This window comes from Kogia breviceps, chromosome 11, assembly GCF_026419965.1.
Source record: "Kogia breviceps isolate mKogBre1 chromosome 11, mKogBre1 haplotype 1, whole genome shotgun sequence".
Taxonomy (NCBI): domain Eukaryota; kingdom Metazoa; phylum Chordata; class Mammalia; order Artiodactyla; family Physeteridae; genus Kogia; species Kogia breviceps.
This window is the reverse complement of record NC_081320.1, coordinates 14,603,638-14,617,527: the sequence shown is the minus strand read 5'-3', so window position 1 is coordinate 14,617,527 and position 13,890 is coordinate 14,603,638. Positions and strand designations below refer to the sequence as shown.

The following is a 13,890-nucleotide window of genomic DNA, read 5'->3' as shown; positions in this document are numbered from 1 at the left end:
TGATCTGAGGGAGAGTCTCCTATGTCATTTTATACCTGTTTTAAGGGCTTTAATTTTTCCGACCGGCCCCAATAGGTTTGAAACGTAATGTATTTTTTACTAGTATTCTCCTATACAAGTCTGCAAAATGCTCATGTAATCACTAGATATTTTTATAAAAATTATGAACTTCTTTAAGGGCACTTGTCTTTTTGGGAGGGCTGGAGCTTTCTGCCCTTGCCCTGTAGGCCTGCCTGGAGGGTCTTTAAAACCGAGCAGGGTTTCTGATTTGTGTGCATTGTTTATAGCAACTAAATGGAGTTGCATACATATTTGAAAATATTGAGATTTTAGTTTTGGCTTTTACATATGAAATTGTTAACACAAATCTGTGGCTGATAAAAAGCCTACTTCCCAAGAACAAACCCTTCCTTTATACAGCTGGCAACCAAGCTCTTCTGGGCTGATGTTGCCGAATGGGGACTGATGCCTAGAAGTATTCGGCACAGCATTTTTGCTGATTTAATTTTCCTTTCTCCTACGGGAAACAAGTACCTGTTGTTCAGTCCCTTCTTTTTCCCCCCTACTTTCATCATTCAGTCATTCTTACATCAAGAGGTCTATTATAGACACACATTAATCCTTGTTTCCCTTCTCTCTTTTGAACTCTTATCTAAATACTCCAGGAAAATGTCCCTTTCTCTTTTCATCCACTTCATTCATTCAGCAGATGCCCGCTGAACTCCCACTTTGTCCCAGGCGTTCCTTACACACCTCTTCTTCCTTCGTTTTATGTGTGAGTCAGAAAATAGCTCTAATCATGGCTGAGTATAATAGTAGATTGAGTAATATAGAAGCTTCTCTATTTCCAGGTGAGAGGTTCTAAAAGACTATTCCTAACTAAGCTTACTCATGAGCAAGTCCATTGTTACTAAGGTAGGTTTCTGTTCGCAGGCCAGGGATGCATTTCTATGAAATAAAAGCATAGAACAGTTCTTTAAAAGCAAGCAAAACAGCCAGTTGTTCCAAAATGGACCAAATTTCACTACACTAAAAACTTTTAGAAATGAATTAAACTTCCCTGTTTGACAAAATGCATAAGAAACTCCTTAAATATAATGTCCAATCCCTGCCTTTCTGTCCACTTTTTTGGACAGACATGAACTAACTTTGAATCATCCATAGCCATGAAAGAAGTTTTATCGTATTTTCCAACTACCTCATGACTTTGTTGTGAAGATTAATAAAGTAATTATGAAAATTGGCACACAATAAATTATGATGGAAGTTGCTACTAATACCACTGGAGTATTAGCTCTGTGTAGCAAAGACCTTTACTCACTGCTGTATCTTGGCACAGAATAAATAGTAATGGAAGGCTAGATGGATGCTCCTTATTGTTACGTGTCACCAAACTTGTAGAATTCCACCTGAAAACAATAAAGCAAAAGTTAGAAAACTGAGTCCCAGTACAGAAAAGGTTGTTTTAAGTGGCCGGGTAAATGTATCATAGGTTCAAGCAAGTCTGCTAAGTGAGAAGAAGACACATACTACAAGATCTATTTACCAAGCTGTTCCATGTTTTCCCCTAAAGTTCGTTGCCATCACCCTGCCCTCTTTCTTCTGAATCGTGCCCTCCGCAGCTGTATACGCTCCTTCTGATTTCTCTTTTCTCTGCCCCTGGAATCTCGGTCTTTTCTTTTTTTTTTTTTATTTATTTTTTAAATTTTTCTATTTTTGGCTGCGTTAGGTCTTCATTGCTGCGCACGGGCTTTCTCCAGTTGAGGCGAGCGGGGGCTACTCTTTGTTGTGGAGCACAGGCTCTAGGCGCGCAGGCTCAGCAGTTGTGGCTCACGGGCTGCAGATCGCAGGCTCAGTAGCTGGGGCTCACGGGCTTAGCTGCTCTGCGGCATGTGGGATCTTCCTGGACCAGGGATCGAACCCCTGTCGCCTGCATTGGCAGGCGGATTCTTAACCACTGCACCACCAGGGAAGTCCTAAAGGTCTTTTCTTGAATGGTATCTTTGTGTGGGTCTCTCTAGCCAATTTTCTCTCCTTTTGAGTCTCTCCCTTTATCATACGTCATAGATTTTTTTTAAATAAACATGTATAGAGTTACATGTGTATTTAGTTGGGGGGGGGGCGGATTCTGCTCCTAATTCTAAAAATAATTGAGTAGGGCTTTCTTTTTTCTTTAAAAAGAAACAAACTCGGGCTTCCCTGGTGGCGCAGTGGTTGAGAGTCCGCCTGCTGCTGCAGGGGACACGGGTTCGTGCCCCGGTCCGGGAGGATCCCACGTGCCGCGGAGCGGCTGGGCCCGTGAGCCATGGCCGCTGAGCCTGCGCGTCCGGAGCCTGCGCTCCGCAATGGGAGAGGCCACAACGGTGAGAGGCCCGCGTACCGCAAAAAAAAAAAAAAAAGAAAAAAAAAAAGAAACAAACTCCTAGAGTTTCTTTACCTTTGCAAGGCATGATTGATACTGTTTCCCCCGGTGTTTCTTTAATAGAAGGGGGAAAAGCTTTCTACTCCTGATCTAGGCTCCCAGCTTGTGAAGCATTATAAAATTTGTCTTAGGTTCCAGCGATTTTGCTTCTAGAAATATCCGTTGACCATCTTCTTTAATTCTGGCTACGTCTGCTGTTCACTAAATTATAATAGTTCATTTCTTTAATTGCTTGTGTTCATCTGAGATCCTCTTCAAAAGGTTGCATGATTCTTCAACATGATTCTTCAACCATCTAAATACAAAGAGCCTCTTTGGGAATTGCCCTTATCATTGTCAAGTTATTTTAGTGGCATTGTTCTCTGTGCAGATCTTAATATTAAAATTGTTCTATAGCATGTAACACACACACATTCTTTTTTTAAAAGTCACACTTATTTAGAGATGCATAGGGCCTGAAGAGAGAATTCACTGAAGTAAAAAGAGGGCCTTCTCTCCAAATTACATGGCATCTAGAAGTCAAAATAGATTGTCAGTGGCAAAGGCTGAATAATCCCAGGGCTTCAGATTCAGGTGGAGTCTCTTCCTGTTGTGTTTCTTTTCACTGTGTATCTTGACAGGTAGCTTTCCCTTTGTTGACCTTCCCTTCCCACCACCTCTCTGTTCCCTACCTAAAAATTCATTCAAATCAAAAGAAAAAGCTGGGGCTTCCCTGGTGGCGCAGTGGTTGAGAATCCGCCTGCCGATGCAGGGCACACGGGTTCGTGCCCCGGTCCGGGAAGATCCCACATGCCGCGGAGCGGCTGGGCCCGTGAGCCATGGCCGCTGAGCCTGCGCGTCCGGAGCCTGTGCTTCGCAACGGGAGAGGCCACAACAGTGAGAGGCCCGCATATCACCAAAAAAAAAAAAAAAGAAAGAAAAAGCTGTATCAACCTTTGGGTTTTTCTTTTAAAAGATATATAAATGAATATATAATGTACACTATATAAGTAAATAAACCTTAGTTTATTTTAGAAAATTAAGAAAGAAAAAAGACTTTACATATTATTTCAGTGGATTTTTAAACATCTGTTCCCACTAGAGGGCATTCTTTCCTTTGATTTTAGTTAATAGCTTTTATGTATTTATTTTACAGAACTACTAAATATAAAGGTAGGTGTTGAGCGTATGAATGTTTTCAGATATACCTATTATAGATAGGGGTTGTCAGAAATACACCATTCTTTTTATGTAAGTTTCACACATGGGCATGTCAAAATTGAGGTTAAGCTGTATTTCCTAGCATTCTTTTGTTTGTCTTGTTAGGTGAACTTGATCAGATGGGGAATCACAAATATCCCACCATAACTTTAAGATGTAGCTTGTGTAGATGTAGATGTGGTACATATATACAATTGAGTATTAGCTATAAAGAAAGAATCAAATAATGCCATTTGCAGCAACATGGATAGACCTAGAGATAATCATACTAAGCAGAGTATGTCAGAAAGAGAAAGACAAATATACCGTATATCAATTATATGTGGAATCTAAAATACGACACAAATGAACTTATCTACGAAACAGGAACAGACTCACAGGTACAGAGAACAGACTTGTGGTTGCCAAGGGGGTTCCTGGGGGAGGGATGGATCAGGAGTTTGGGGTTGGCAGATGCAAACTGTTATATATAGGATGGGTAAACGACAACGTCCTACTTATATAGCAACAAGGTCCTACTGTATAGCACTATGTTCAATATCCTGTGATAAACCATAATGGAAAAGAATATAAAAAAGACTATATACATGTATAACTGAATCACTTTTCTGTACAGCAGAAATTAACACAACCTTGTAAATCAACTACACTTCAATAATTTTTTTTTTTAAAAAGTTGTAGCTTGTGTTAGTTGCCATGTTACAAAGTAGTGATTGTCTGAATTTGTTTATGACAATATGGCTAAAGCTAGATTATTCAAGGATGAGTTACCTATTTTATTATTTGGTTAACTCAGTTTTTGCAGGGTGTATATAGTATAGAGTAACTGAAACCTAACATTTTTTAAATCCAGGCGATCTCAGTGCTAACACATAGTGGTTCTCCAGCCTTGCCTCTCAAGGCGATATTTTATTTGACAATATTTGAATTCTTGTTTCTATTATAAATGATACTTTTCTATAGGAACTTTTTAAAAACATCTTTATTGGAGTATAATTGCTTTACAATGTTGTGTTTCTGCTGTATAACAAAGTAAAACAACTATATGTATACATATATCCCCACCCCACCCCCCCTTGCATAGGAACTTTAATTCTTAGCATCTTAAATATATCTTATTGTTATCTCACCAGAAGTAACTTCATTCTTCCTATCAAGGAATTGATCGTTTTACATATGCCACATATATGTTCTGTTTCGGATTTTCCTGAGTCTCCTGGTACCAGGCAGAACACTGTTATTAACCAAGCGACTGTGCATTGAAGAGCTGGCTTGTTTTCCCTGATAGGAAAGCACCTGTAGTAGACACAAAGGGAGCAAATTTTGTTAGTCTGTGTTATAGAGTGAATTCTGACAGGTATACTTGGAAGAGGTTCTGTTTTGAGTGAGAAATCTGGGGTTCTTTTTTTTTTATTTATTTATTTTAATAAATTTATTTATTTATTTATTTTGGCTGTGTTGGGTCTTCGTTACTGTGCGCAGGCTTTCTCTGGTTGTGGCGAGTGGGGGGCTGCTCTTCGTTGTGGTGCACCAGCTTCTCGTTGGCGGTGGCTTCTCTTGTTGCAGCGCATGGGCTTCAGTAGTTGCAGCACGTGGGCTTAGTAGTTGTGGCTCGTGGGCTCTAGAGCATGGGCTCAGTAGTTGTGGCGCACAGGCATAGTTGCTCTGAGGCATGTGGGATCTTCTTGGACCAAGGCTTGAACCCGTGTCCCCTGTGTTGGCAGGCGGATTCTTAACCACTGCGCCACCAGGGAAGCCCTGGAAGCTATTTTGAATAGGCAAATTTTGAAGTATTCCATCTTTTTGCCCACCATCTTTTCAGTGAAGCTTTCTTTGTCCACACTATTTATCCTTTTATGCTTTATTTTTCTCTATGGCACCTATCTTCTAACTTGCTTTATAATTTAGTTTGGTTATATGCCTGTCTTCACCCACTATTTTAGGCTATCATTCATTCTTTTTTAATTCATTCTATAATGGATGGTTGATGGCCCTTTGGGTTGTTAACAGCCTTTTTTTTTTTTTCTTTCCAGTTGCAAAAACTGCTGTGAACATTCTTTTACATTCTTCTGGTGCTCCTGGGCAAAAGTTTCCCCAGGGAATAGATTTAAGAGTGAAATTGCAGTCACAGTAATTGTACATGTTTAACTTGACTAGAACATGAACAAAATTTGCCAAGTAGTTGTGCAGATATATGTTCCCACTAGCAGCGTAGAAGAGTTTCTGTTGCTCCTTGTCTTCTCTAGCACTTGATATCAACAGACTTCTAAGTTTTTGCCAGACTGGTAGATGTAAAATGATAGCTCATGATGGTTTTATTTGCACTTTTTTGATGACTAATGAGATCTTTGAGGTCTTTGCCCATTTTTCTATTGGATGTTGGTCATTTTCTTACTGATATGTGAGAGTTCCTTAATGTATTCTGTATACCTTACTTTTGTCTGTCACGTATGTTGTATTTATTTATCACCAGTTTCTGGGTCTTGTCTCTTCTGTCACTCTAGGGTATTAAAAGTGAAGGAAAAGTCTTGATTTTAATGTGGTTGAATGTATCTTTTTATGGTTTGGGCCGTGTGTGTGTGTGTGTGTGTGTGTGTGTGTGTTTTTAAGAAATTGTTTCCTACTCTGAGCTCATAAAAATATTCCCTACATTGTCTTCAGAGATTTTTTCACTTTCCTTTCACGTTTCTCTTTAAACCATTTGGAATTGGTTCTTGTATGTAGGATCTGTGGAAGAGATCCAATTTTATTTTCCCCATATATGGGTGATCACCTGTCCTAGCACCATTTATTGTCTACTCCCTCCTTTCCCCACTGATCTCTAGTGACCTTACTGTCATGAAACAGATTTCAGCATGTGTGCATCTGTTTGGGGGCTTTCTATACTGTTCCTTTGGTCAGTTTGTCTGTCTCTGTGCCACTGCCAGTCTATCTTAATCACTGTAGCTTTATAATAGCTCTTGATATGTTAAGCAAATCCCTCCATCTTGTTATTCTTCAGGAATATCTTGGCTATTCTTGACCCTTTGCAAATTGTGTAAAAATTTGAGTTAGCTTATCATGTTCCACAATAAATTCTTTTGTGATTTTTTATTAGAATTGTATTGAATCCACAGATCAATTTGGGGAGAATGATATTTTATTATGTTGAACCTTCTAGTCAGTGAACCTGGTCTTTTTATTTTTTAAAGCTCTTTGTCTTTGAACACATTTTTGCTAATTTACTTCATAAAGGGCTGCATATCTTTGGTTGGCTTTCTTTAAATTTATTTTATTTTTATTATTTTTGGTTGCGCTGGGTCTTAGTTGCGGCATGCGGGATCTTCGTTGAAACGTGCACGCTTCTCTCCAGTTGCGGCACACAGGCTTAGTTTCCCTATGGTGTGTGAGATCGTAGTTCCCTGACCAGGGATTGAACCTGTGTCCCCTGTATTGGTAGGTGGGTTCTTAACCACTGTACCACCAGGGAAGTCCACTTTGGTTAGCTTTACTCATAGGCACTTTTCAGAAATGCTACTACAAATGACATAATTTTTTTATTGTGGTAAAGTATGCACAACATATCAATTTAACCCTTTTTGCATGTACAATTCAGTGGCATTAGTACATTCACATTGTTGTGCAACTATCACCACTGTCCATCTCCAGAATTTTTTTATCATCCTAAACTGAAACCCATTAAACAATACTCCCCATTCCCCCTTCCACCCAGCCTCTGATAACCACTGTTCTACTTTGGTTTGTTTTTGTGTGTGGGGGGGTGTTTTTGTTTTTGTTTTTGTTTTTTTCTGTGAATTTGACTAATCTGAGTACCTCATATAAGTGGAATCATAAATGGCATTTTAAAAATATATCAGTATTTGTCTTTTTTGAGTGAAGAAATCAGTGTTTTATTAAATTGGTTTTTGTTTTTAGCTACCTTGCTTAAAATATTAATTCCAATAATTTAGCTGGGGTTTTCTACATAAACAAGCATATCATGTGTGAATAAAAGGCTTTCCTACTATTAAACCTGCCCATTGAGTTTTAAATTTTAATTAATTTTTGTATACCTAGATAGTTCATTTTCAAATCTGTTCATTGCCTCTTCAAGCTCTTATTTCTTTTAAACTGTTAAGTGTTATTTGATACTCGATTCTGTTATAAATTATTTGCCATTCTGATTCTGCTGTTTCTGCTACTTTCTGATGGTGTTTGGTTTTTCGTTGGTATTTTGTGTATGAACTGTCATTCCTTCAAATTTTATTTCTGCCAGATGCCTGGTGGCAGTAGTAATTTAGGACCACTTTAAATTAAATTCTTGACCTGAGAACCATTTGGAAGTCTGAATTTGGGCTCTCCACTTACAAGAGGTCTGGACTGGTTTGTAGTTAATCACTTTTCAGGGTTTTGTTGATGTTGTTGTTGTTTTGTGCCTGGGGAGAGGGGGATTTCACGGGCAAGTTTTGTAAACCCCTAGGGAGGGTTTCTAGCTCACCCATATACTGAGGGTATATTAGGGTCTCAGCATTATGAGGAATTGCCTGTTCAGACACCCCGCTATAGCAGACCTTGGTCTTTGCTTCCTGTGTCTGTCCTGCAATGCTGTGAAAATTTAAGCTCAGATTTTTCCAAATAGATGCCCACGTCTTGAGTGATTCCATTTAACCATTCCTCTTTCACTTGGGTTTTACCCTCTTGCTAGTTCATCAAGGCATTTAAAAAGTTTTTTCGGAATTTTTTGAAACATTTTAAGTTATTTCCATTAGGAATGTAAATCAGGGGAACAAATCCACCATGTAGTTGAAAATTCCTATATCATTTTACTGTGGTGTTAGTCATTTTGGAAAGGAAATCTGGGGTTAAATGTACATCTTTTTATTTATAAAAATGAAATGGAGAGTGGCCTTTTACGGCTGCTAATTAATGATATTTCTTTTTTTTATAGGTGTCAGCTGTGATGCATGTTTAAAAGGAAATTTTCGAGGTCGCAGATATAAGTGTTTAATTTGCTACGATTACGATCTTTGTGCATCTTGTTATGAAAGTGGTGCAACAACAACAAGGCATACAACTGACCACCCAATGCAGTGCATATTAACAAGGGTAGATTTTGGTACGTATTTAATTAAAATTTTAATGAATTACCATTTAGAACTTTGAGTGTATGTGTATGAAGGAGTAAAGGCAAAATGTTCTAAAACTGTCCCCAGTAGCATACATGAGGCTCCAAAGTCATTAAAAATAACATGAGTCTTACTTTTATATTCTAAGTAATTTTTCCTCTTATAGTTTATTTATGAAAGCCATTCAGAAATAAATACAACCGGCAAGGTATGAAACGGAAGAGTGCCTCAGTAAAGAAGGAATAAAGTTTAAACTGACCGTTCTTGCTAACACTACATAAGTCTTCTTGCTCTGGTTATCAGGAAGCAGATTATTTCTACAGTTGATTAGAAGTCACTGTCAATTCATAAGAAAAGCTTTAAATGTTTCATGCTGTAATTTCTTACTAGTCAACACTTGTAATTATCTGTCTGATTATAGCCATCCTAGTGGGTGTGAAGTGGTGGTATCTCAACGTGGTTTTGATTTGCATTTCTCTGATGGCCAGTGATGTTGACCATCTTTTCTAGTGCTGATTAGCCATTTGTGGATCTGCTTTGGAGAAATGTCTATTCAGATCCTTTGCCCATTTTTTAATTGGGCAATGTGTCCTTTATTGTTGACTTTTAATAGTTCTTTGTGTATTCTATATACAAGTTCCTTACAGATAAATGACTTGCAGAAATTTTCTCCTGTTCTGTGGGTTGTCTTTTCACTTTCTTGGTGGTATGTTTTGAAGCATGTAAATTTTAATTTTGATGGTGTCTAGTTTATCTGTTTTTTTCCTTTGTTGTGCTTGTAGTGTCATATCTAGGAAGCCATTGCCTAATCCAAGATCATAAAGACTTAAAATTATGTTTTCGTCAAAGGGTTTTATAATTTTAGTATTTACATTTAGATCTTTGATTCATTTTGAGTTAATTTTTGTGTGTGGAATGAGGTAGAGTTCCAACTTCATTCTTTGGCATGTGAATATCCAGTTGTCCCAGCGTCATTTGTTGAAAAGACTATTTTCTACCCAATGAATTGTCTTGGCATTACTGTTGCAAATCAGTTGACCAGAGGGAAAGGGGAAATTGGGGTGTGTTGGTCAAAGGGTACAAAGTTTTGTTATGCAAGATGAATAAGTTCCAGAGATCTAATGTATAGCATGGTGACCATAGTTAATGATATTGTATTGTATACTGGAAATTTTCAAAGAGGATAAATCTTAAATTAAATCTTCTCAATACACACACACACAGACACATACACACACAAACTGGTAACTATGCAGAGGTAATAGAGATGTTAATTAGCTTGATTGTAGTGATCTTTTCACAGTGTATACATATATGAAAACATTTATACCATAAATATATACAATTTTTATATGTGAAAGATACATCAGTAAAGTTGTTAAAAAAGAAAAATCAATTGACCATAAATGTCAGTTTTAATTTTTGGACTCTCAAACTGTTCTGTTGATTTATATGCCTATGTACCAGTACCACAGTGTCTCAGTTGTGTAGTAAGCTTTGAAATCAAAAAGTATGCGTCTTTAAGCTTTGTTCTTTTTGAAAGTTGTTTTGGGTATTCTAGATCCCTTGAATTTCATGTGAATTTTAGGATCAACTTGTCAAATTTCCGCAAAGGAGCCAACTAGGATTTTGATAAGAATTGTTTTGTATCTGTAGATCAGGTTGGACAGCAATGTTATTAAGTCTGCCAACCCATGAATGCGGGATGTCTTTCTGTTTATTTAGGCTATCTTTCTGTTTATTTAAGTCATCTTTCATTTCTTTCAGCGAAGTTTTGTAGCTATCAGAGGATAAGTTTCACACTTCTTTCATTAAATGTATTCCTAAATGTTTTATTCTTTTTGCTTTTGTAAATGGAATTTTTTTTTTAATTTTTATTTTGGATTGTCCATTGCAAATTACAGAAAAACAATAGGTTTTTATATATAGATTTGTATCCTGTAATGCTGCTGAACTTGTTTATGAGTTCTGATAGTTTTTTAGTGGATTCGTTAGGATTTTCTATATACAGCAGGGGTCCCCACTGCTACTGGAACCGGGCCTCACAGCAGGCGAAGCTTCATCTGTATTTATAGCCGCTCCCCATCGCTCACATTACTGCCTGTCAGATCAGCGGTGGCATTAGGTTCTTACAGGAGTGGGAACCCTACTGTGAACTGCACATGCGAGGGATCTAGGCTTCGCACACCTTATGAGAATCTCATGCCTGGTGATCTGAGGTGGAGCTGAGGCAGTGATGCTAGCGCTGGGGAGTGGCTGCAAATACAGATGATCATTAGCAAAGAGGTTTCACCGCACAGAGACCATAATAAATCAATTGCTTGCAGACTCATATCAAAACCCTATCAGTAAAAAAAAAACAAAAAACAAAAACAAAAACCCCATCAGTGAGTGGCAAGTGAAACAAGCTCAGAGTTCCCACTGATTCTGCATTATGATGAGTTGTATAATTATTTCATTATACATTACAATGTAATAATAATAGAAATAAAGTGCATAATAAATGTAATGTGCTTGAATCATCCCAAAGCCACACACCCCCCGCCCCCATCCATGGAAACTGGTCCCTGGTGCCAAAAAGGTTGGGGATTGCTGATATACAAGGTCATGTCATCTGCTAATAGAGATAGTTTTACTTCTTACTTTCCATCTCGATGCCTTTCGTTTCATTTTCTTGCCTAATTACTCTGGTTAGATCCTCCAATAAAATATTGAATAGAAATGACAAGAGTGGACATTCTTGTCTTGTTCCTGGTCTTAGGGGGGAGGCATCCAGTCTTCCACCAGTAAGTATGCTGTTAGCTCTGGGTTTTTTGTAGATGCCCTTTATCAGGTAAGAAAGTTCTCTTCTTTTTTTTTTTTTAATGTTTATCTCCACCTACCCCAAATTCACTTGGCAAGTCTTATGCATGTAATAAATGGTCAATATATATGTAATGGGCATTTTTTTTTTTTTTTTTTTTTTGGTGGTACACAGACCTCTCACCGTTGTGGCCTCTCCCGTTGCGGAGCACAGGCTCCGGACGTGCAGGCTCAGCGGCCATGGCTCACGGGCCCAGCCGCTCCGCGGCACGTGGGATCTTCCCGGACCGGGGCACGAACCCGCGTCCTCTGCATCGGCAGGCGGATTCTCAACCACTGCGCCACCAGGGAAGCCCTGGGCAAATATTTTTAAGATAGTCTTAATTTCCCTAAAAATGAATGTGCAGGAATCTACCATGTAGTAAACACTTCCTTTCATTTTCTCTTCTCACTAAAACGATCATATCCTCTTAAAGTAGGTATTTGTTTCATGTTAAATAATGAGATCTTTGTAATGAAGTGACATAACATACTAAGTGTACTTTCAGTTGCATTTCCTTTTGTGCTACTAATGGAGAAAAATAGACTTATTCCTTGACATGTGTTAATCAGGCAAACAAATTATTCCCACAGACTCTCACTAATTGATCAGTTCTTCAGTAACCAAGTTGGGCAGAGTACGTTGTGGTAGTTCCCCATTCAAGTTAGCATTTATAAGAACTGAATGCTTAGGGTCCTTCCTGCTATATGAATAGTATGTTCTGTAGATAAATAGCTGCATCTAGGAGTTGGCATATTGATCATTGTCATCTGTTCTTTCCCTCTGAGCACTTGTGTTCTTGTATATGATATATTCTGCTGATTCTTTGTATTGACATTGGTGTTGCCACAGTATACACAGAGATAAAGAAAAAAATAAATTACAATAACATTAGAACCAGTTGTGAAATTAGAGATGTTTCAAAATTAAATAAAGGGATATAAAGCTGTTTGCTTGCTTTTCTCTTAAGGCTGTAGTAGCAAGTAGAGAAGGAATTTGGGAAGAGTGACATAGAGTCCTTGGGAGAAAAAGGATGTTAGAGAGGTAAACAGAGAGGTACCTAAAGCACTCCTTGACAAAGTGAGGCTGTTGGTGGAGATTTCAGGCACCCCTTATTTTTTTACATTATCGTACTACATGATTACATTTTTATATATATTTTAAAAACGAATAATAATTATTTCTCAATGCAGTTCCACTCTGTTTTTCAGATTTGTACTATGGTGGGGAAGCTTTCTCTGTAGAGCAGCCACAGTCTTTTACTTGTCCCTATTGTGGAAAAATGGGCTATACGGAGACATCTCTTCAAGAACATGTTACTTCTGAACATGCAGAAACATCAACAGAAGTGGTAAGTGAAGCAGCCTTGTGTCTAAATGATATGGTAAAGTATATTATTTCTAACATAAATAAAGCCATGTCACTATCATCTACCTCCTGCTAAGTGTACTGATACTGTTTGTGTGATAACTGTTAAATTATCTTTTAACAGCAAATTTTACACATCGTAGGAGGGAGGCTGCACGTGTACGAGATGATGCCCCCTATTTGTCCACACTAGCCTTTCTTGCCGTGTTGCTAAAAGCACAACGTGGAATCTTAACCAAATTCAGGAGCCTTCAGTAAACACGTGGTGAAAAGGTTTATTAAAGCACCCCAACCTGCAACACATCTCTTTCCATAGTATTCTAGCTGCCTGATAGGTTTCTCTTTTATAAGGAAACCTTCACAAGGAAATTTTAAAATCTTTGGTCATATACTAAGTAGAAATCCATTTTCACATCTCATTTTGACATATCACTGACCTTCCTTGGTTTTCATCAGATCATATCTCTTGCTTCATAGGTCAGAGCTTTGAGGTCCTTAGAAGTTCCTCCTACTCTGATCTTTGCCAGTGGCCAGGGACCCAGAATAATACACAAAGAAAATCTTGCCTTGAAAGCTTTTTGGATATTTTACTTGACACCTGAGTTACCATATATCCAACTTCGAGAAATGATGAGTGCACCCCAAAGAGTCCCCTTCCCCGCGTTTACCATTGGTAACAGTAGATAAAGTGAGCCATGAGAGCTGGAACTGTGGGTGTGAACTCGGAGAGTTTGGGCATAAGCGTCTGCACGTTGCTTCAACTCATAAGCCCCTGAATGTGCTCAAAACAAATTAACTGAAACTCAGGAGAAGTAAAGTAATAGTGTATCCAAGGACGCACAGCTAGTCAGGGGCAGAGTCAGGTGTTTGAACTCAGCCAGACTCCCTCTGGGTTGTAGAGTCCCTTCTTAACCACTGTCTTATTCTGTCTCCACTACAGACCTGCTGTTACA

General features: G+C 38.3%; 1 protein-coding gene across 1 annotated transcript in view; it reads left to right on the top strand.

Annotated features, from left to right (window-relative positions):
• Positions 1–13,890, top strand: part of KCMF1 (potassium channel modulatory factor 1) — a 68,187-nt gene that overhangs the window by 30,293 nt on the left and 24,004 nt on the right. The window contains exons 2-3 of the mRNA XM_067007310.1: positions 8,550–8,717; positions 12,781–12,920. Coding sequence (XP_066863411.1) covers positions 8,550–8,717; positions 12,781–12,920 — 308 coding nt within the window. The remainder of the gene's footprint in view (positions 1–8,549; positions 8,718–12,780; positions 12,921–13,890) is intronic.